General features: G+C 40.4%; 2 protein-coding genes across 2 annotated transcripts; one reads left to right on the forward strand and one right to left on the reverse strand.

Moving 5' to 3' along the window:
- The first annotated feature begins 34 nt into the window (after positions 1 to 34).
- On the forward strand, positions 35 to 13074 carry MED17 (mediator complex subunit 17). The gene is made up of 12 exons (XM_085310255.1): positions 35 to 292; positions 654 to 820; positions 1450 to 1669; positions 2901 to 3037; positions 3138 to 3222; positions 4261 to 4413; positions 5242 to 5372; positions 6439 to 6623; positions 7196 to 7333; positions 8394 to 8511; positions 9258 to 9417; positions 12688 to 13074. The coding sequence occupies exons 1-12, from the start codon at positions 61 to 63 to the stop codon at positions 12891 to 12893; spliced, it is 1932 nt and encodes a 643-aa protein (XP_085166381.1). The 5' UTR covers positions 35 to 60; the 3' UTR covers positions 12894 to 13074.
- VSTM5 (V-set and transmembrane domain containing 5) lies at positions 8176 to 20032 on the reverse strand. The gene is made up of 4 exons (XM_085310227.1): positions 19573 to 20032; positions 19337 to 19501; positions 17582 to 17706; positions 8176 to 8201 (listed from the first exon to the last, which is right to left on the reverse strand). The coding sequence occupies exons 1-3, from the start codon at positions 20030 to 20032 to the stop codon at positions 17663 to 17665; spliced, it is 669 nt and encodes a 222-aa protein (XP_085166353.1). The 3' UTR covers positions 8176 to 8201; positions 17582 to 17662.
- Between the last annotated feature and the right edge of the window lie 3267 nt (positions 20033 to 23299).

The following is a 23299-nucleotide window of genomic DNA, read 5'->3' on the forward strand; positions in this document are numbered from 1 at the left end:
ACCCGTAGCCCGGCACGGCGCAGGCGCGGCGGCCGGGGCCGCGGCGGAGGGCGCGCCAAGATGGCGGGGGTGCCGGCGGTGCGCATCAGCATCGAGTCGGCGTGCGAGAAGCAGGTGCAGGAGGTGGGGCTGGATGGCAGCGAGACCTACCTGCAGCCGCTCTCCATGTCCCAGAACCTGGCGCGCCTGGCGCAGCGCATCGACTTCAGCCAGGGCTCCGGCTCCGAGGAGGACGAGCCGGGCTCGGCGGGCCGCGCCTGGGGCGAGCCGGGCGAGGCGGAGGATGAGGAAGGTGAGGGGTGGCGGGCCCGTGGCGCCGGCCCGGGCCCTGGGCTCTCTTGGCGGGCTGCAGCCCCCGGTGGCCCGCGGAGGGTGGAAGGGGCCCGGCTTGCAGCCCCACCGGCGCTTGGGCCTGGCTCGCCTTTCTGCTTGGCTGGCTGCAGCTTGGATCAGCATGGGTGTCAGTGTAGCAAGCAAATTGCAGTGGTGGAGAGGAAAAGGATAGATCCAGACGTCGGTCTTTTTCATTTCTTATTGCCTGGCAGTTTTAAGAACCAGCCTTACATACTGTATCTTTTTTTTTTCCCCCACAACCTTTTATGTCATTTTGTTACTGGTTTGCTTTGTTGTTGTTTTGTTTTGTTTTTTATTAGGATTGGTAAAGTTTCAGCCATCCCTCTGGCCTTGGGATTCAGTGAGGAACAACTTAAGAAGTGCCTTGACTGAGATGTGTGTGCTTTATGATGTCCTCAGCATTGTCAAGGATAAAAAATTCATGACTCTAGATCCAGTTGTACAAGATCCCCTTCCTCCAAAGCAGGTACAGTGCAGCTTATTCCATAGCTCATACAGAATCACAGAATGGCTGAGGCAGGAAGGGACCTTTAGACATCATGTAGTCCAGCCTGCCTGCTCAAGCAGGTTCATGTACAGCAAACTGCCCAGGACCCTGTCCTGACAGCTTTGARTATCTCCAAGAACGGAGACATTCAACCACAGTATCTCTGGGCAGCYGATTTCAGTGCTCAGTTACCTTCATAGTAAAAAAAAAAAATTCATTAGATTCAGACAGGTCTTCCTCTGTTTTAGTTTGTGCCCGTTGCCTAAATACTAAAGATTTTATTTCACTGGCATTTCTTTTATGTAATAATTACAAAACTTAATAAAATATTCATTGTATTGTCCTGGTACACTGTGCTGTGGGTCAGTGGGAAGACTATGAAAGAGGCACAAGACTGATTTCAAAGGCCTTTTTGCTTAAGCTCAGTCAARTGCTTCTTGTGGCCATGTTCAGAAATTTATTTGAAATTACTTTCCTGTCACTATTACATCTAGTAAAAAACTATTCATCAGTCATTGTCACTGCAGGTCGCTGTCAATCAGTTTCTACTAATAATAGCTTTTGGAGAATTAAGATGTAAGTAGCTTCTTTTTTCTCCTTGCTACTAGAATCCTCAGTTTTTACAGTTAATTTCAAAAAAGAAGTCATTAGCAGGAGCGGCCCAAATCCTGTTGAAAGGAGCAGAAAGATTATCCAAATCAGTTGCAGAAAACCAGGAAAATAAACGACAAAGAGACTTCAACTCTGAACTGCTAAGGCTGAGACAACACTGGAAGCTCAGAAAAGTGGGAGACAAAATTCTTGGTGACCTCAGCTACAGAAGTGCAGGTATATAGTAGTATTTTTTCAGGAATTAATATTTTTGTCTTATTATTTTTGGTAACAAGAAAAACAGAAATATAATGAATTTATTAAAAAATACAGATAATAAAAGGATTGTGGTAATTGTAATTATGAGAAGAGGGAAGAAACTTGTTTTAATATGAGAAATATCTTTTCATCCATAACCTGAGAAAATGATTTTAAGGCCAAATGTTTAGAGCATTAATAAAGATACTGTTAAGGAGCAGTCCTGCATTGGCAATGAGGTTGATCAGTTGACAGGTAGACCTTGTAAATCCTTGTCTTTTATCCATATTTAGTCTATAAAGAATTAAAAAAATGAACGTCTTGTATTTTTTTTCTGAGTGAGGACACAGACTTAGTATCCTAAATTGTACACTGTTGAGAATTGATACTGGGTCTGCCAATACATTACTAAATGAATTACAGTAGTAGAAAGTAACCTACTCAGAGTTCTGGAACCAACTATGGAATACAGAATTGAATACAGAATCTCGTCAAAATTAATGCAGGCATCTGAACTAGTCTGTGCTAGGATTCTGTTGTAGTCGGTGAAAGGGAGAAGGACAACTTAGGGTTTTAATCATCTTGTGTTAATAAAGAAGCTGTAGATGTAGCCTGGGATATGCCCATTTTTAGACAGTTCTTCCTAAAATAGATAAACTATGCCTTACATGTGAAAGGGATGCAACTAGGTCAGATGTAAGCATCTGCTTCTATCAATCCCACTGGAGTAAAAAACAGCTGCATGGCTGTTTTTTTACAGGCTCAGCACTGTAATAATTTTAATGTTGTTCGACGAACATAAACAGTATCACTTTAAATCAATAAGCATGTACACCTTCAGCTACCTGCTGGCAGAAATTCAGGCACTGAACGTTTTTAATAACCAAATAACTTTCCCCTCCTTCTCTATACATCTGCTGACGTGATTTTAAAATACTGTTGTTGTTCTATAATTATTAAATACTGCTGGCAAAACTTACTACATAATATTGCACATTGCACACTGGAAGACTGAGAAGCTGCTGCACTGAATGGAGCTTTCTTATCTATGTATATCTTTTAAGAAGTAATTTGAGTTAATTGCTGGTAATATCTTGTGCAAACTGTGAGGTTTTCAGAGACTTATACTCTAGTTTCAGAAGAATATGTATTTATGAGCTTCTTTATTTGCAGAAGATGCTAAATAGCATGTATGTTCTTCTCTTACTAGGTTCCCTTTTTCTTCATCATGGCACCTTCGAGGTGATAAAGAACACTGACATTGACCTGGATAAAAAGATACCTGAGGATTACTGTCCTCTGGATGTTCAAATACCAAGTGATTTGGAGGGATCAGCCTATATAAAGGTTTGTTAGAAACTTTAATAACATGGTGTGGTTTTTGTTTTGTTGCTTATTTGCACACTTGCAATAAAGAAGAGATAGCAAATAACCTTCTCTTTCGCAGGTTTCTATTCAGAAACAAGCTCCAGACATTGGTGATCTTGGGACAGTTAATCTCTTTAAAAGACCTATGCCAAAATCAAAACCAGGTATGGCTGTATGTTTTTTTTTTCAGAGCACATTCTCAAGAAATATATTTGTGTATGATGTTTATTTGAAAACATTTGCATACAATTTGAAAGAAGAGTGAAAAATAGTGTTCCCTTGCTCTTATTTAAAGTGAAATTCTGTTTGTAGGGTGCTGCTTSATTTTAGAAACATGACACTTTCAAAGTCCATTACTCCATTTTGAAATAAAATTCTTAAGATTGTGTTCAAATATTCTGGAGCATCATCTGCCAGTCATTAAGAGCTTGAGCACATAACTGAAAGTAAACCAAGTTACTTCAGTTCAGCCAGTTAGAACCCATTAGCTCAACTGAATTAAATGACAGTCTGTTCACTCCTAATATTGTCCAAAATGCATCATTTGTTGCCATGGCTCACATGTTCTCTCTGAATTTGAGGCTGTTCTGGCAGCATGGGCATTGACTGCAGTGGCTCACCTGGCAGATAGTAGCTTGATTCTTTTGAAACATGCCGGTATCTGAAACTGTTAATTTTTGGATTATGAAATAATCTTTAACTGTTTAGGATTTAAAAGAACATGATTTTAATAGGTTTTTATTTTACAGTGGTCTGTGACCACAGTTGCTTGTGCTGTCTTAAATATAGATAGGATGTTGTATTGTGTAGATGTTTAACATGGCATTCAGGGTACAATATAGAGTTTGTGTATTTATTCAGACCATATTTTTCATGAGTTTTGGCCTGTAACAGCAGGCAGCTAAATTTAACATTATTTGGTAGCTCTTTGCAGAGTGAATTTAATAAAGCTGCAGCTCATGAAAGCAGGGGTTCTGTAAGCAGTGTTCACAAAATATCTGAGAATATATGCTTAACTGAGGTAAAATTATAAAAAGATTCAGTTTGGATAGAGGATGCTGACTAGCTTATTAGTTTATCTGGTCTGTTCGTCTGATGCTCTATAGTTACTGCTCAGTACCTGACATCTGGGAGGAAAAAAAAAAAGTAGCCTCTCTCTATTTTTTTTTTTTTTTCTGAAAAGAATCATTTAAATTTTTCAGGTTCTCCACACTGGCAGACAAAATTGGAGACTGCACAGAATGTTCTCTTATGTAAAGAAATTTTTGCCCAGCTGTCTCGAGAAGCTGTTCAAATTAARTCGCAAATTCCTCACATTGTTGTGAAGAATCAGATCATCTCCCAGCCTTTCCCAGGTAGAAGCTTTCTAATACTCTTCTTGTCCTAAGAATATGGAAACAGAGGATTACTTGTTTAAAACCAGCTTGCAGTTCTGATTTATGTGACTCTTTTAGGAAAGAGTGTTAATCTTGATCTTCAGAATTGTTGAAAATTTGAATTTCTTTACTTGAATTCTGAATTTTATTTTTCTGAGTAGTTAGAAAAATCCAACTAATGTACTTTATTTTTTGATATATTCATTTTTTATTGTTGTGTAGATTTTGTGACTTTTTTTATCAGTAATATTTAAAGTTGTCTTGTCAGCTGTAATGCTTTGTGCATACTGCAGTTCGGAGCTGTGCGTAAGTTGTTGCTCCTGAATTGCATGCAGAGAAAACTTAAGATTTGATTTAAGTTACTGGGCTTCCAGAAGAACTAAGGCCAATACTTTTCCATGATGATAGTTAAATAGCATGGAGCCAGCTCAGAGTTGGCTGGTGAATCTTCTATTCCTTCAAGGGCTATACAAGTGAGATGATATAGGAAGAATATACTTCCGGATTGCTTAAAAAAATATATGATGGTTAATCATTCCTTCTATGTGTTATCTTGGGACTCTCTTTTTTGTATATGATTGAGTCAGGGACATTGAATGTGAAATATGCATGTATAGTAGTTGGCCTGTCAACACTTAAGTGAATAGCAAATCTTAGCTGCTTCCGGGGCTGTGTTCTCAGACATCATTGTTGTATTTTCTCTGAGACCATGAATACAGTTGTAATACCAATGACTCTAAAAGGTGAAGGAAAAAAGCTATAGTCTACTTGAAAATTGACTTTATTTTCTTCATTTGCTGTGTACAGGTTTGCAGTTGTCTATTTCTCTGTGTCACTCTTCCAATGACAAAAAATCACAAAAATCTGCTTCTGAAAAACAGAATCCAGAAGATCATCTCTATGTTCTGGAACATAATTTGCATCAGCTTATCAGAGAGGTAATGCAGTTATGGTTAAGTACTGAAGAGACGTCGTTTTTTTTTTGTTTTGTTTTGCTCAGAATTTCACACAGGCTGTGACAGTGTTACAACAACAGAATACCACTAGAGGTCAGTCGATTTCTCTCTATTTGTGTAAGGTGACCTTGGTTCACTTTTAAATATGTATGAGTGATAGGGAGTTCCCAGTATGCTTCCGTGGAACACTAGTTCTGGACTAAATCTCAGGCCCAGCTGCTCACTTCAGAAGAGCAGCCATCTGATGTTTTTTCAGTACTGCCTTTTTCATTTGTGACTAACTACTGCTTGTCAAGCACTTAAAATAAGCATCTGTGCAGACCATGCTCCCATGAGGAATGAACAGTCAATTATCATAGTAACTTGCTTAATTTGAGGTCCATTCTCTGCCTCAGTGTTTTAGATTTTCTTACATTCTTTTAATCTAGTGGAAAGATGTGGTTGAGGTTGTGTCTGTTCAGGTAAGGGGGCTCAATTTCAGATGTCTTAAATGCTCTCTAGAACGTGGTTTCGCAACCACGTATCTCCCTAGAGCATGATTATACAAGTTGTACAGTCATGGGGAATACTCCAGTGGTTTAAACACTGAACAAGGATTCATGAGTTGCTGGCTTAGTGCCCAGCTCTGCTGCAAATTTCCTCTTATAACTTTGAACAGGTTGCTAAATCTTGCACCTTAATTTCATCTCTAAAGTGCTTCTTTATTTCTGTTTGACCAGTCTGCCTGTCTCTAGAGACTTGCTCCCTAAAGCTCTGGGATATGTAGGAGTCGTACTGCCAAATTTTTGTTGGCTTGCACTTTGCAATTCTTTTTTTTAATAGCTTTCTCTTTGCTTTAACTTTTGRAAGACCACATACTCAGGGAAGGCAAAGTGTAAGTGTAAAGCTGGCTTTTTATAAAATGCTGTCAAATGCATAAAGCAAAAAAAAAAGGGGGGGCACTTTTTGAACATTTTTTGAAACATTGAAACACTTAGTGTGTGAAGCAGCWTATTGTAGTATTACTTTTTAAATTATTACTTTCTCTTGTGATTGTTGTTTGTTGCAGTGTCACAAGCAAACTCTGAGCTCAACAGTGATGCCACATCCAGCTAGTGCACCTTTTGGCCATAAGAGAATGCGACTGGCAGGGCCCCAGGCGTTTGATAAAAACGATATCAGCTCTTTACAGTCCAATGAAGGACTTCTGGAAAAGATAATAAAACAGGCAAAACATATTTTTTTGAGACGCAGGTATGTCACACCTCTTCTTATTCAAGCCATAATAAAATGTATCAGTGTAGACCACACTTGTTTTTTCAGTGTTCTTACAACTAGTTGCTTTTACTCTGCCTATTAAAATAGTGTTTATTTTTAAGTACTGACAATCAATAACATATCAAATATGTGTAAATAACAACCAGCTATTAAAAAAATAAAAAAAGTTCAGATTACTTTGAGATTTGTTTGTTACAGTTATGACATAGACTGCTGTCCATATTTTTTTTTTTAAGGGACTGCATAAGTTTATTTCAATATTTCTGTTGTGTAGTGTTAAAGAAAAATCAAATAGCCAATATTGAGTTATGTAATTTTAATACTTCTGCAAGATGCGTAGGAAATAGTGTGCTCCAAGTATGCAACAAGTGTGCTTCATTTGCTGTTCAGGCRCTCAAATAGAACTCTGATCTACATGGTTCTGTAAAATTTGCATTTTTTTTTGTATGCCACAAAATCAAACTACTAACCTACTCATTTCCTTTAAGCAAAGATAACTGCACAAACTGTCTAGATTATTGTGGGTAGAATATGTCTTTCTATTTTAGAACTGCTCGAACCATTGACAGTCTGGCCAGTCGTATTGAAGATCCTCAGATTCAGGCTCACTGGTCAAATATAAATGATGTTTATGAATCCAGTGTTAAAGTTCTAATAACTTCTCAGGGATATGAGCAGATATGCAAGTAAGTATGGAAAATTATATGAAAATGAAAAGTACTTGTAAAGCTTACCTTTAGACTACAATGACTGAGTATATTAAAGTTGTTTCTCACAGGTTTAGGTCCAGCTTCAGACAGACCACTAAGAATGCGTTATTTGTATGTGAGTGTTTATTTGAAGGTGGTACAACTTAAAAGCAGAGCTTATCTGTAAAYACTGCTTTCTGGGTGGTGGAGAGAACAGCCACCATCAGAAAGCTGTTCACCCACCTTACACTGCATTTAATGAAGCAGCTTATTAAGTAGTTAATCAGAGCAACTGTGTTTGTGGGGTTTTTTGTTGTTCTTTTTTTTCCCCCGAAGAAGGAATCAAAGCTGAAAGTGGTGACAGAGAGGTATCTGTATTCTAAGTACCTTCGGATGTGCTGGATTCTAGGCTTCCAATCTRTTTATGAAGAGCTAGTCAGTACTCAGTCCTAGCTTGATTACACAGGAACTGAAACATGAAACTAGCTCGAATTCATGCTATTAATTATGCACACTGTCATTAAAATAGGAGATTTCAAGTTCCAGAAACAAATGTCTACATATTGACTGACAGTGAAATAACTAATGTGTAACAGTGGATGAACTGGTTGCTTCAGCTTCATTTTTCCACTTTGAGCAGTCCTCTTTGGCTCTCTCTTCACTGTGAAACAGATATGTTCACTGGTGCAGTCTCCAAGTCTCAGTCCCAGGGTATGTGTGGTGGTCGAGTCTTGGTCACAGAGTAGAACAAGCCCTGGATTCGCATCATTTTTCTGTGCACTCTGAAGGGAAACCTGGTCATATAGGCAGGGAGGAAGTTGTGAGGCACTTCAGCACTTGAGTCTGGGAATCTGCTACACTTGTCCTGCAATGCAGAGATAGATGGTGAGTGATCAGATTGAAATGTTTGGTGTCACTGATGTATTCCACAGGCTTTGTACAATCTTCCTCTTAAGAGTTCTTACCAGTTAATGGGATTCTATGCTCTTAGAACAAGATACCTGTTTTCTTAAGTGCTCTTACACATTTGCAATAAGTATGCATCTTGTCTTCAAAGATCCATTCAGCTACAACTGAACATTGGAGTTGAACACATCAGAGTAGTGCATAGAGATGGAAGAGTTATTACATTGTCCCATCAAGAGCAAGAACTGCAGGATTTCCTTTTATCTCAGGTAGACTCTTATACATTGTTCTACCCTTTGTTGTAGTGTTTTGGGGAACAGACATTCTGTTTGAGAACTTAGTCTTTCATTTGTCTCTGCAGAAAATGTTAGAAAAGTTCAAATAAAAATACTGAAAATAGGAAGGTGGATGACTGAAATTTTCATTCTGTTTATATAGTGACTTTAGCAACTAGTACTGTAACATAGTGCCAGCTTTTAAGGTCAGTAGCATTAATCAGAGGGGTTTTTTTCCACCTATTTAAAATATATTTGTGCTACTCATCTTGGGAGCACCAAGATTTTTACTGACTTCAGAACAAGTCAATGATAATACTTACTCTTGCAAATGGAGATTTCTTCTCACTTCCAAGAAGAAAAGATTGTTTCAGAATCCTATTTGTAACATTTTCTGTAGAGCTTATCAAAACTTATCAGAAGTTTTGGTTTATTGAAAGCAATACTTAAATAAAATGCAAAAGCCCATATGCCTGTGAAAGATTTATCTAGCTATGCAGCTTGTGTGTGTGCTTAATAAAGTGATCTGCTCTATCTGCAGAAGATCTATTCTAAGGCATGTATACTGCATAAACTTTTAAAATGATACCTTCAGTTCCTTTGAAACTAGAGAACATATAATACACGGTCACTTTTATAAATAATTACTGGGCAGTAGGAGAAAAAAGGTGGATAAAACAAACATGTAATTCATTCTGTGGTGCATATATTAAAGAGAAGACAAACCTCTTATCTTTCAGATGTCACAGCATCAAGTACATGCAGTTCAACAGTTGGCAAAAGTTATGGGATGGCATGTGCTGAGTTTTAGTAATCACGTTGGACTGGGGCCAGTGGAGAGTATTGGCAATGCATCAGCCATAACTGTAGCATCACCGAATGGAGACTATGCCATTTCAGGTATTAATTCTCTTGCAAATGTATATAAAATATACAAATATGTATTATATACATTTGCTTATATATTTATATATTTTATTTAATATATGTACTTATAAAATGTATATACAGGCTTTGTATGTCTGCTTCTAAAAACAATCTCAAAACTTTTATAGAATATTTTACTATAAATTGTCATTATTCTAGAAACAATTTCTTTTGCATATTGAATTGACACCAAAATAGAATTGGTACTTTGCCAAGTAAGCAATGTAATGTAACCATGGTATATTACCTTATTACACAYTCTTGAAAACATTTCTTACAATTAGCAGCGAAAAAAAGTAATTGCAGAAGCAGTCAGGATTCTGAGAGAAGGGAACAAGGCAAATAGCAATATTATAGGCCTGGACTTCAGGAGAGCAGACTTTGGCATCTTCAGGACTCTGCTTAGAAGAATTTTATGGAATATGGCCCTGGAGAGGAGAGTTCAGGAGAACTGGTTGATTTTTTTTTTCCAAGGATCATTTCCTCTGTGCTCAAGAATGGTCCATCCTGATGCATAGGAAGTCATGCAGACATGACAGAAGAACTGCATGGCATGGGTGAACGAGCAGCTCCTGGCTAAACTCAAACATAAAAAGAAGCATAGAAGAGAGAGAAGCAGGATCAGGTGACCCAAGAGGACTAGAGATACTGTCCGAGTATGCAGGGGTGGGGACAGGAAAGCTAAAGCCCRTGTGGAGTTGAATCTGGCAAGAGGCATGAAGGGCAGCAAGAAGGGCTTCCACAGGTATATCAGCAGCAAAATGAAGGCTGGGGAAGATGCGGACATGCTGCAGAATGGGGAGGGAATCTGTTGATATAGGATATGGAGATGGCTAAAGTACTCTGTGCCTCTATGTCTTTGCCTTTACTAGTAAGATCAGCTTTCAGGAATCCCAGGTCCCTGGCCCATAGGAAAATCTGGAGCAAGGAAGACTTACCCTCGGTAGAAAAGGATCAGGTTAGGGAACATTTAAATTAACTGACATATACAAGTCCTTGGGACCTGATGGGATGCATCCCTGAGTGCTTATGGTGCTGGCCAGTGTCATTGTGAGGCCACTCTTGAGTATCTTTGAAGGATCATGGTGACCAGAAGAGATTCCTTAGGACTAGAAGAAAGCAAATGTCACTACTGTCTTTAAGAAGGGCAAGAAAAAGAATCCAGAGAAATACAGGCTGGTCAGGCTCACCTGATCTTTGGAGAGGGAATGTAAAAAAGCAATCCTGGAAGTTATTTCCAAATGTATTAAGAACAAGAAGGTGGTTAGGGGTAGTCACCATAGATTTATGATAGGGAAATCATGCCTGAGCAACCAGATAGCCACCTGTGATGAAATAGCTAGCTTGGTGAATGAGGAAAGAACAGTGGATGTTTTTTATCTTGACTTCAACAAGGCTTTTGACACTGTCTCCCATAACATCCTCATTGACGAACTGATGAAGTTCACACTAGGTAAGTGGACAATGAGGTGGACTGAAAACTTGCTGAACTGCTGGGCTCACACAGCATGATTATTAGCGGCACCAAATCCAGCTGGAGGTTGGTCAGTAGTGATGTTCCCCCAGGGTTCAGTACTGGTGTCAATACTGTTTCAGCGTCTTCATTATTGATGTAGATGGTGGATGTGTACCCTCAGTAAATTATACAAAACTAGGAGTGATTGATACCTAGGTGGTTGTGCTGCCATTCAGAGGGACCTCARCAGGCTGGAGAAATGGGCTGAAAAGAACCTCATGAAGTTCAACAAAGGGAAATGTCAAGTCCTGCACCTAGGGAGGAATAACCCCATGCACCAGAACAAACTGGGGACCAACCAGCTGGAAAGCACTTTTGAGAATAGGACCTGGGGGTCGTGGTGGACAAGTTGGCCACGAGCCAGCAAAGTATGCTTGAGGGAAAGATGACCAACAGTATCATAGGCTATGTTAGGCAGAGCATTGCCAGCATGTCAAGGGAAGTGATCCTTTCCTCTGCTCAGCCCTGGTGAGATCACACCTGGGGTGCTGTGTCTGGTTCTGGGCTCTCCAGTACAAGAGACATGGACCTACTTGAGTGAGTCTAGTGCAAGGCCATGAAGAAGACTAAGAGATTGTAGCATCTGGTATATGTAAGGACRAGCAGAGAGAGCTGGGACTGTTCAAGCTGGAGAAGATGAGAGTTGAGGGGATCTTACCAATGTGTATCAATACCTGTTTGAGGGAGTAAAGAAGAGGGAGCCAGACTCTTCTCAGTRGTGTGCAGTGGCAGGACAAGAAGCAACAGGCACAAACTGAAATACAAGAAATTTTWTAAGAAACTTTTTTGCTGTGAGGGTGATCAAACAATGAAACATATTTCCAGGAGAGGTTGTGGAGTTTCCTAACTGGACCCAGTCCTGGCAACCTGCTGTAGCAGACTCTGCTCTGAGCAYGGGTTTGGGCTAGGCAACCTCCAGAGGTCCCTTCCCACCTCAGCTGTTCTGTGATTCTGAGAGGATCTTTCAAATGTAATGTAAAAACTTTATGTACATAATATAGACTACAGAGGTAGTTGCTTCTGAGTCTAGATTTTGATCTAGATTTGTTACTTTTGGTCAGAGCATAAGATRTCTGTCTCCTGTGCTTGTAAAATCTGTTATGATGCTGCAGTGCAGTTTTCATCTCTTGCTAACTAAATTTGATTGTGCTGTTTGGGATAACTAAGCATAAGTCCTTATCTGCTTTTTTTTTTTTCCTTAAAAGCCTGCTCCCACCAAACTTGCAGAGTTTTGTGATGAGAAAAGCAACAAAAAAAMCAGTGACTTCATTCCTGTGCCTTTGAGATAAATCCCCTAAGGGGAAAAAAATTATAGATTCCTTTAAGGAGAATTAGAAAGCACTTACTTTAACAGAGTGGTAAACAATACAACAAGTGTGAGAATTGCCAAAAAAGAATTTTGGAGTTCTTGATGTCATTGAGTGGGAAAACGAAATGCCTTTTAAGGGTTTTGTTTGTTTTTATCATACTAYTTCTCAGGTTTCCTCTAATCAGGAGCATGCAGTGCTAAAGCAGTAGGAATCATGGGGGAAAAGTGGACAATCAGAGAGAGCAAATGCAAAGATAAAAATTTTAATAAAATAATGTATGTAAAGAGAACTTCCCTTGTTTGTTTTCAGCATTTCTGTAATTGACTAGACAGTAATGTATAGCATACATGAAGAGCAATGTATAATATGAGGAATTTCTGAAGTGTGAAKTGCTCATAAAATCTCTGTTCATTACAGTGCGTAATGGTCCTGAAAGTGGTAGCAAAGTTATGGTTCAGTTTCCACGGAGTCAGTGCAAGGATCTTCCCAAAGGTGATGTACTGCAAGACAACAAATGGAATCATCTTCGGGGGCCGTTCAAGGAAGTGCAGTGGAATAAAATGGAAGGACGCAACTTTGTGTATAAAATGGAACTCCTCATGGCTGCCCTAACTCCATGCTAATAATCCATCAGCTTCTCCATGGGGGCTTTACGTTTTCACTGCTGTGTGAAGGATCACTGTCAGCTCAATAAAAGGAAGTGGAACTTACAGGGCAAYACAAGAAAGAGAAAACAAATTAATTTCCTGTACAGCTATGTCCATTGTAATGTTTATAATAAAATGTTCTCACTGACATACGAAACACGACTTTTGGAAAAAATTCCWTTCAGTAAAAGTTTAAAAATAAAATGACATACTAATTTACTGTTTCACACAGAGTTCAAACAGCATCAAAATTGTATCTTTGGAGATTTCTCTGTCTAGAGTAACACCATATCCGAGTAATTCATGTAATTTTCTTCTATCAAGTCRAAGTTTGTAGTCCTCTGCTGCATGAAAGATGCCTGCTCAGAGTGATTTCTCTCTCRCTTCCCCGCCTCCAAGTTTTTCTCAATAGATCTTTGCAGGCATTTCTGAAAGATTGTTAGAATTGACTTGGGCTATTGATAAGCTCTGGATGGCTTGGCTTGTAGGCTATCCTAGAAGAGAGTGGACTTGTTTGATCTAGAAGTGGAATAAARGAGGAGAAGCAGAGCTCCCTTATCAAAAGTTAAGGTTGAAGAAAACGAGATTCAAGCAACAAGTCCTTGCTCTGTGTGATATTCTTGAGTTAACATGAACTGTGTGCTGGTGTGTCCTCTGGGTCACCCCCCCCCTTTTTTTTTTTTTTTTTTAGAGGTATTTAATGATTTGAGAGCATGACAAAGGTGCAGCTTGTGGCAAGCTTCCTACCTCTGGTAGCCAGAGATGAGTGTATGTGGTGTCAGCTACTTTGGTTGTGAGTTTTGTCTTTGTCTTTTGCAAGCATGTTGCAAGGAAGGGTCTTTCTCTGCTTACAGAGTTCTCCTGACAATTTGAGTTTGTGGGTAATTTTTTTGTGAGAGTTCATGACTGAGCAGAAGCTGGGAACGTACATGCAGTATATCTTGGATCTCTGCACTCATGCTATTTTTCTTTTCTGCACTGGTACTGATTATCATCCAGGACATCTTTTGAGTTCTTAAAATAACCAGGAGGTACTGTGGCTGTTTTGGTTGTAATTGTAGCTGCCTTGTAGTTTCTTTTAAGATGTTTCACAAAGCTTTTCTTTTGTTTGACAAATAATTGCTAAAGGTCTTTTTGAAACCTGTCTGTAGAACTGGTTTAGAATTATGTTCATATTATGTGTTTATAAGGGGKGTGTGTGTGTATATATGAGAACTTTTTACATATGGCAGAGCAGGTTTGAATTGAACCATTGTATTTCTAAGGTGCCAGTTCTTAAGCAATAAAGAATAGCTACAGAAAATAAGTATGTTAAGCAGCTGCTTGTGGTAAGCTGCTGTTGTTCAGTGTGTATTCAAAGCAGCTGTTGTGCTTATGGTAGTACTTGCTAGTATGGAACATGCGGTTATTTCAGTGTGTTGAAGTACTTCTGCTTAACTGAACTATGGGAGGGAAAAGATTCTGTTTTCAGCTTCTCAGAAATTGTCTTGGATAACTCATGAAATTGAAAAAAAAAACAGCTGAAAATAATGTGTCTCTTTACCTTCTTGAAAGATGCGTGAATCCTATGCAGCATTTGTGATGCTTGTTCCTATATTACCTGCCTAGTAGACACTGTAGGATTGCAGGAAGAAAGAGGAGTTTATACTTACTAAACAGTGGGTCAAAATTACCTGTTGTGTATCTGACTATAATAGTCCTGTTTTGACTCTGGCAACACAACAGATCTCTCAGTTGGAATATAAGTTCATAAAACTTGAAGTGTGTCTTCACACTTCGGTCTCTGTAACTTAAACAGGCCTGCACATAGCATTATCCTTTCTGTCAAATAAGCACTAATACTAAGGTCGTGGTCGAGCGATTAGCTTTTTCAGGGTTTCTTCCCTCCTGAAAAAAGCTAACAGATGCAAGAGGAACACTTCTCGTGTGCTGCAGACATTGCACAAAGCATTAGTGGCAAAGACATTCCTTAAGATTTTCAGGCTTGGATGCCAAAGATTAACATTGTAAAACACGATTAGCGACCTTGAGAGCTTGACTTTTAAAAGTGAGAATTCCTATGTGGAATTCTATGTGGACATTAATGGAAAGCAGACCRAATATTAGACTCCTAATTTGAGAGAAAGAAGCTTGAAATTCTTGGTAATGTGTCTTTAAACAYATGAAATGGATGATTAAGACCTTTAGATTGATTGCCAAAGCAATCTTGTGAACTTGGACATCTCTAATTAAAGTTTAAATGCAAAATGCCTTAATGCCTTTGATCACTTGGAATGTTCTAAATATTAACTTTTGCTCCTGTTCTGCATGGAGCTTATGACGGGAATAAGAATCATTACTTAACCTCTAAACTTCAACAGCTTGCCATAAAATTTCAGATATTTCATTTGCCTCATCTCTAGTTTTTTGTTTTTTTGGTTTTTTTTGTAGTCAAATATTACTGACTTTATTAATGCATGTTCAGAAAAAAATCAAATTCACAAAATATTAATAAGTGACCCTACCTGCAGAGTAGGCATGTTAAATTTTGCATAAAATTTGTAGACAATGCCTGTAAGAAAAGTAGTACAAAAACTAACTGTACTCTGTGTCTTCACTGAATATTCTTTGAATCCCTGTGGTTTCCCTAGGATGTTATGACCTAAAAGCAAGATTGGTATCAACTAATAACTAAAGCTGGATGCCTGAAATGGCTGTATTTTTAGCAAGGCTGAGAGARGTTTTTAGCTGAAGACTTCTTTCTGCTGTTACATTGTATCCTTACAAATAAGAATGCTAAGTGGTCATTTACTACTTTTATCCTAACATTCAAATACTGTAAAATCACTTAAAACTGCCCTTACAGCAAAGCTTTCAAAGGTCACTCATGTCTGTATACATGTCATGATGACTTCTCGTGACAATTACAGTATTCATGTAAATGTTACCACATAASACCTATAAACAACTAAAATAGTGGTATTTCCTTTAAGTAGCACTTTTCATATCTTAAATATGTCTGGCAGTGCGTGTGCTGTGTACTCAGCCTAATGAATAACTTCACATTCAAAATTTAAGATTTAGGGATTAAAAAACCAATCTAAAACAGATGCACAGAAAAAAATGCATATGCAATACAGATATCCTACAAAGTACTTTCAAGCTTAATTCAGTCACAGATGCAAAGATTGATAGTATTCCGAGGAATAGGAAATCGTTCCTTTGCCACGCTGTAGCTGGGGCTGTCCTACAGTTCCTCACTCATTCTGACCTCTCCTAGATGCAGGAAGGAGCAACCAGGTGAACTGGGCACAGAACTGATGAGTGGGCAACAGGCCTTTTGATCTGCTAATGGCTAATTCACTTGTGACTGACTTTAAATTAAAGATATCATGTACTGGGCAGGTCAGAAAAAATGGGCATTGTTAGGCACCTAGTGAGAATTTCCTTGTTCTTCTGAATCTAGCCTGCAGTATGTCTGCAGTTGAGCACAGACCTCCCCCGAATAGAGGAGAACTGTGTCAGCTTGCCTTGTAAAAGCTTTAACAAGCAAATTAAAGCGTGGGGGAGAGGCAGTAACAGCAGCGAGGCTCAAAGAGCCTTGTGGCAGTTTATGGACGCCGAGGAATCCACAGTCTCTTTCAAAGTTTTATTTCACACTGCAAAATTCTTCTCTTTACAAAAGTAAAGCAGGCTCATGTGAAGCTTGGTCCAGTTAGTGGTTTTTTTGCTCACAAAAGCATATGTTATTCCACTCAGCTGATCTGCAGTTGGAAAACCTAAGTGCAACAAACTCAAAAAAAAAATGCTGTTTAGATCACTTTGTTTCCTTACAAAATAAGAATGCAAATGTGGCTTCTCTCAGTGATTTCTGAACTGCAATTGTAAGCAGTAAATTTCAAAGTGATGCTATGTTAACTTCCCTTGCCAGATAGACTGTTCTTCAGTGGGCCAGGTTTGCAAAAAACTCAACATTTTTCACAATAAAACAACTTATTATTCTCCTACCCCACTGGTGTGGTGCGTCAGTATTTTATCTGAACGATCTAATCATTATAGGCAGCGTCATCTTCAGTACCTTGGTGCGGTTCCTTATTTAACAACCTTCCCTAATAAAGTCATAAAATGTGTGTTAGCAYCCCTGGGCAATGTAAACAATCGAAAAAGTAAGTGAAGGAACTTTGACCAGCTTGGCATTATTTCAAAGTCAGTTTTSTCTCCTGAAGAATTACTGTTTGTCTGCAGAGCGTCAGGATTTTGCCCAGAAGTAGCAGCATATGTGCAGTAAATGGGATTCTATCTTTGCCGTTTTTTAAAATGTAATACTGTAATTAGATATTAAATTTATTACATTGAAAAATGCTAATTACTGTTCTGTCTGTAATAGGAGACTTGCCGTAGCCAAAATACAGGTGTCCTTCAAGACCATGATCGTTTCCACTATGTTTTGGTATTAGCGGCATGGTTGGTTGGTTGTTCTAAACTTGGCAGAGGCTGTCGATTTTATTAATTAACCACAAAAATGTGTTTGTGCCCAGCCATGAAAGCATGCTGTCTTTCGTTTTAACCTTGACTAGTAGAGCCAAAATCTTAACAGGTAAAAACAGCTCCATCAGATGCTGCTGATTTCATGTTAATTAGCTTTGCAAGTCAGGATGTTTCTATAATAGTCACAAACACTTTACCTTTTAGGTTTCTCCTTGTTTTCCTTGCCAATGTTTTCTCCTGAGGTAGAACTGTTATTTTTGTTATGAAAGGGTTCTTGGCTAACACTCAATGGTTTCCAATTCAATCTCTTCAGTTGTGCTTGCTGCAAATAAAAGGATAATTTTATTGATTGGCAATTGGATTCCAAAATTGTGTGTCAGTTGCTGAGACATTGTGAACTTCTTAGTATTTGTTCAAACTTACTCATCTACAATTGGAGAATAATTGTAATATTTTCAAATATAAGACATCTTTTCAAAAAAAAAAAAAAAAAAGAAAACAAAACTGTATAAACAGTCCCTCACTATCCTTAAAGTGACACTGTTTTCTTCAAGGATAAGACTAAAGACATCATCAAAACTAACCTGAAGTCTGCAGGGCTGATCCTTATTCCTTTCTTCAATGACAGTTGAAGGAAGAACTCTTCCAAGGTGGAAGGTTAGGTTCCTGCTTTGAATCATGTTCTTGGTGACTACACATTGACTATAGAGGAAGTAACCAGAATTGCGCCCAACAAGCRCGTTTGATTCGCACTACGTAAAACTCTGGCTCTGTAGCAACATCGGCTTTAACTCTTTCAGAAGGGAGACTTTATCTGAACATAAGCCTACATAGTCCGTCATGACATGAAAATTTTCAACAGCTATAGAAAWTCATCAACTACGTGCACACTGTGAAAACTTCAGCAGCCCTTAGAGCCATAGCAGGAAGAGACAGCCTGAGCCAAATTCATCTCTTCTCATCGCATCAGCATCTGCAGGATCTTTTCCTGAGATCCAGACTCAGGAAAGAGTCTGGGCCCCAAGGCTTAGGATTGCTGGACTATCTATGTTGGTCTGGAAAAACATTGGTATTTGAGCTGTGGTTCAAGAGAAGAAACACAGAATTCTTACCTACAGGGCAAGAAACCACTAGTGGATCTGCACTTACAAAGAAGGCAGGTAGATGTCTGAAACGTTCCTGGGAGGAAGCGCTGTGCCTAGAGCTTGAGCTGAAGCCCATAGTGTGGCATCTTGCCTTCCTGCTGCGGCAGTATATCCCTGGTTTTGGCTGAAAGTTTCTCCACTAATGTGTGAATGTTCCCTTCGATGCCTACCTTGTGTTCTCCTGATCCGAGACTGATRTCTTGTTTTGGCTTTTGTTAGGAGTCTGATTTTGGTACTAGTCGCTGTTCATTGAAAGTAGCAGCTAATTAGATGAGAGGGCAGATTAAAGGGAGTTTTGGAAGGAGGGTGAGCAGTGCTGCCCTCTATAAAATGAGATGGATTCCACTCCCAAGGGCTGTTTGGCTTTTTCCCCTAGGAAATTCCTTTCCGTTGCCGACACCAAGAGCACTGCTGATGCTCTTGGCTTTGGTTTATATCCCGTGACATTGCTGTTGCCGACACCGAGAGCACTGCTGATGCTCTTGGCTTTGGTTTATATCCTGTGACACTGAAGATCTGGCCTTTTCTCTCAAAATTCTGAAGTTAGTGATGGAAAGTTTTAGAAAGTTTTTTGTGGTCTCTGATGGGAAATGTGTAGAGYTGATGTCCTGCAGATCTTTCTGGATTGATTATCTATTACTCAGTTGACTATGTGAGTAGAGCTGAACAAGATAACTCAACTGACCCTTCTAATCTTGTCTCCCTGCTGCTTAGCACTTTTGTAGTAGCTCTAACCATAAGTGAAAGTTAGGCTCAAAATTCAAACCTGAAAACCTCATACCTTGACTGAATTCTTTAGGGCAATACCTGTTAGTTTGTGTGTCGTCTTCTGGAATAGATGCAGGGATTTGTTACACAGCCACATGAAGCAGATCAAAATGGCAGATACCCCAGTGAGAAATGCAAAGAAAACTGCTACAAAATGTAAATCTTCATAAATAATCTCTGTAGGGAGGACAGAAAAATGTAATATTATAAATTGATCATGAGCAGACTGATGTTTAAACACATGATAAAACCAAGCACTCCTGTCTAGCTCATACCGTAAACGTTGACTACGATGGTCCCGTAGATGTTTGTTCCATACTCCTCTGTTACGGTGACAAAATAGTAGCCAGCATCTCTCACGCCCACGTTCAGAAGCTGTATAGAGCCATTTTCAAAAATAGTCACTCTGTCCTTGTAGACTGTGGATATGTTAACATAATTCCCGCTTTTCCACTCAACAATTTTTGTGGTACCTCGGCTCGACACATGCTTCCACTCAACGGTGGCGACACCCCTGCAAGAGTATTCAACTGAGAGGAGGATGTTTTGTGCCACTGTTGCATTGATGTTGGGCTGCGGGACAAGCAGCGATACTCCTCCGGGGGCTGAAAAACAAAGGAGGGCAATGAGCGCGGAGGTGGCGCTGCAGCAAGCGTCACGGGCAGGGTGCAGCGTCTCGACACCACGGCTGGTGCGCAGCCACTGCGCAGATTTTGGGCTGTGTGGGACAAACATGAGCACYCTAGGTAGACTCTGTAATCACTGACATGACCATCTCTGAGGACAACATAGGAGACAGATCCAGCTAAGGCTGGTATTTATCTCACTTCAGTATTGGCTTTCAGAAAATCATGCGTTATGTGTAGTCTAAAAATTAGGAGGAGCTTCCTCTTTAGTCTCTGGGAAGAGAGGTAGCTCTGGGAGGTGAGTCATCCTGCCCAGCTCAGCAGYGCATCTTAGAAGATGGGTTATCCTCTGCAGTCTCTGTCTCTCTCCTGACCACAGGAGACACATCTAACTTATAGATACACAGTTTATTTGGTTATAGTTAGGAGAAATGTTTCTGCCTTACAGGACATGTAATTGTACATGCTTCAGCCTACCCAAGAGAAGATGGTTTGGAAGAGTCTTTTTTGGGGGAGAGAGGGCAACATTTTCTGAAAACTCTAACCTTGAATATATYTCAAATTAAGATATGGAAATCTTCACTTGCTTTCATAAATCTCACCTTTAACACATTTTAACTACCAAATTCTGTGTGTAAATATATGGGAAAAGTAGATGCTGCAGTTGCTTCATAGTTTACAGTGAAGATCTCTGTTACAGGTACCTGCTGCCTGCACTGCGCTATCGTTTCAAGTCTCGGCACCTACCTCCTTCCTCAGACATAGACACATCTCCTGTGAGCAGCCCTCACCTCCCATCTCTGCTATCCTGCTTTATCCAAAGTTCAGRTGTTTCATGGTGATTTGTTTACAACTTAATTGCTAGGCAGCTAGCAAATAAAATAATCAGGAGATGGCTATTACGCTTCTGAAAGTCAGTTATAACATCCCACTTTATGTGGGCTTCAGAGAGGCTAAGACAACCTAATACCCCCACCTTCCCCCCCAAAAAGAGAAAACCAACATTTTGAGGAAATATGATTGTATAAAATCTTGTTTATTTACCTTATGCTGTGGATCAAGAATTGTGTAGATAAATATGTATCTTTTGTATGCATCAGTAACCGGCTTTCCTTTGAAAGCCTGCATTGAAATTGCAAGCTTAATTGCCACGGCCAAGGTAATGTGCTAATGTCAGTTGATTACCATCCCTCAAAAGCAAGAACTGCAGCAGGCTTAAGCGTATGACAACTAGGCAAGGCGCTGTTCACATTTTCAGGATGAGAGAAGCTTAGCTGACTGCTTACGATACCAAATGGATTGTAAATTAGTACTAATGTGTAATCGGTCATTCGAGACAACAGCAAAATGTAAATGAAGGAAAAGCAGCCAGTTACATGCCAGTGCAGATAAATCACAGATAATCAAAGGTGCCCAGCTTTGCTAATGTGAAAGCTAGGCACTAATTTTCCAAGACAAGAATAGATGCAAAAGAATATTTAATTCTCATACAGTTCTTAGGGGTGTGATTATGGAGCTGTTCATAACTCTGTTGACCTGAAGTAACCAGTGTTTAATGCAGTTTAATGTGTAACTGCAATAATCCTGCTTACATGTGTGTGTGGGGGGGTTGCATGCAGATTTGGATGAACACCAAACATCCGARTTTCAAGAGGCATACATATTTTTCGAATTAGTGGCATGTTTAAGAGACTTGGCTGGAGACGGAAATTCAGTTATCAACCCACAGAAATCAAACCAGGCAAAAGCCAGATAAAGCACAGAGTACACCTTGCTTCTGAATCACYCTTCTGAAGGGTTCAGCGGGGACCAGCTCACCGGATCGCGCTCTTGCTGCTTGAGCAGCGTCTCTGCCATTGCTGAATTGACAAATAATGTTTGTTTCCAAATATCTGTAACCCAGAAGTCAGAGAGTGCCGGATCCTGAGCTACACTGAAACAGCGCAAAGCAAGCCTCGCTGGGGGAGCCTCCTGGAGGCGGTGCAAACTCACACGAGAATATTAAAGAAAAGAAAGAAAAAGATCTCCATGGGAAAAAATGAAAAAAAACAAAAAACAAAAAACAAAAAAAATCTTTCTTTTCCCCTGGGCCAGAAAGCTCCAAGCAACCACAAATAGAGAGAGACAAGTAAAAAATTACAAGCCAGCTCTGCTCCGTTTGGGATCTCTACTAGAATTTAGTGGAGTAACAYAGTATTTGGTCTGCAGAAGCTCTGCTGGTCAAGGTAATGTATAATTTGGTGGGGAGACAGTTTGCTTCTCAGGTCCTGGTCTAAGTGACCAGCATAGGAGAAAGCCCCAGCCCCCATATTTTTATTAGGCWCATGAGATCAGGGCTTTTTCCATGGTAACACTCCTGGGATTACCCCTTCGTGGGGTACTCCCGCGCTACCCGGTCCCTTCGCAGGGCACCACGCTCGCCGGGGTTTCGGTTTCACCACGTATGCACGAGAGACCTGCGAAAAAGAGCTTTASGACAGCTAGATAAGCAGAACGGACAGGAACTTCTGGACATTACTGCAAACGGTTCAAATTGTTCTTTCTGTCATACGTGCTTGTTTAAAGGCTTTTTGCTCCATCCCTGCCCACGGGTGAGCTGAGCGCCTCACCGCCGTGCTCTTTTACGGCTTTGTTTTGAACGTGCGATCACAGTATAAAACGTTCTCCCGTGAGCTGCCATTACCCTGTTTGCAAACACTCGTTACGGCTCTGTCCAACCGGCAAAGCCAAGTTTGGCAATGCRATCCCTAAACATTTGGAAGCATTTTTAATGTGCAGTCTGCCTAGCTCACCTGAAGCAGTGTAATCCGAACAGCGCTGCCTCGGCCTCGAGAGCAGACATCGCGCCCGGGCGCAAGGCCGCTGCGCCGCGCTCTGCTCCCCCCGCTGCCAAGCTAGCTGCTACGCGCGCGGCCGTGCACGCGCGCCAGAGCGGAGGAGGACACCAGCGCCGCTCTGAACGCGGCGGGTCTGCGTCCCCGGCCTACTGCAAACACCCGACTCCGAACTATTCGTCCGGCGGAGCGTCAAGACTAGGAGCGAYGCCGTGTTTGCACCGCACAAGGCCACGCAGGCTCGCAGCAAGCGGGGAAAACGGCCGGCAGCAGCGCGCCTGCACGCGGGYGCTCTCCGCGCAGAGCAATAAAAATAAAGCCGAATAAAATGCTATTGATTGGCGATGGAGGGAATTTGAGGGTAGTTCCTCCATCAGCGCCCGGCGCTGTCCTGCTTCTGTGTTGCCTCCACGCCGGGTCCACCCRAGTCGGCCTCCCCACCGGAGCGCTCCCCACCCTGGGTCCCGGGCGCGGACACTGGCGGCAGCCTCCCTTACCGCTGCCTTTGCCAGGAGCGGCCACAAGCGGTCTGTCTGTCCGTC

The sequence above is a fragment of the Rhea americana genome, unplaced genomic scaffold (assembly GCF_003343005.1).
Source record: "Rhea americana isolate MKP2758 unplaced genomic scaffold, rheAme1 scaffold_314, whole genome shotgun sequence".
NCBI lineage: Eukaryota > Metazoa > Chordata > Aves > Rheiformes > Rheidae > Rhea > Rhea americana.

Bases quoted from the DNA above. Each gene is read 5' to 3' on its own strand.
- VSTM5 (XM_085310227.1), bottom strand. From the start codon at position 20,032: ATGTTTGTCCCACACAGCCCAAAATCTGCGCAGTGGCTGCGCACCAGC. The intron at 19,502-19,572 runs GTATGAGCTAGA...ATCAATTTATAA, and splicing joins CATCGTAGTCAACGTTTACG to TATTACATTTTTCTGTCCTC. The intron at 17,707-19,336 runs GTATTGCCCTAA...TTTTATTTGCAG, and splicing joins GACGACACACAAACTAACAG to CAAGCACAACTGAAGAGATT.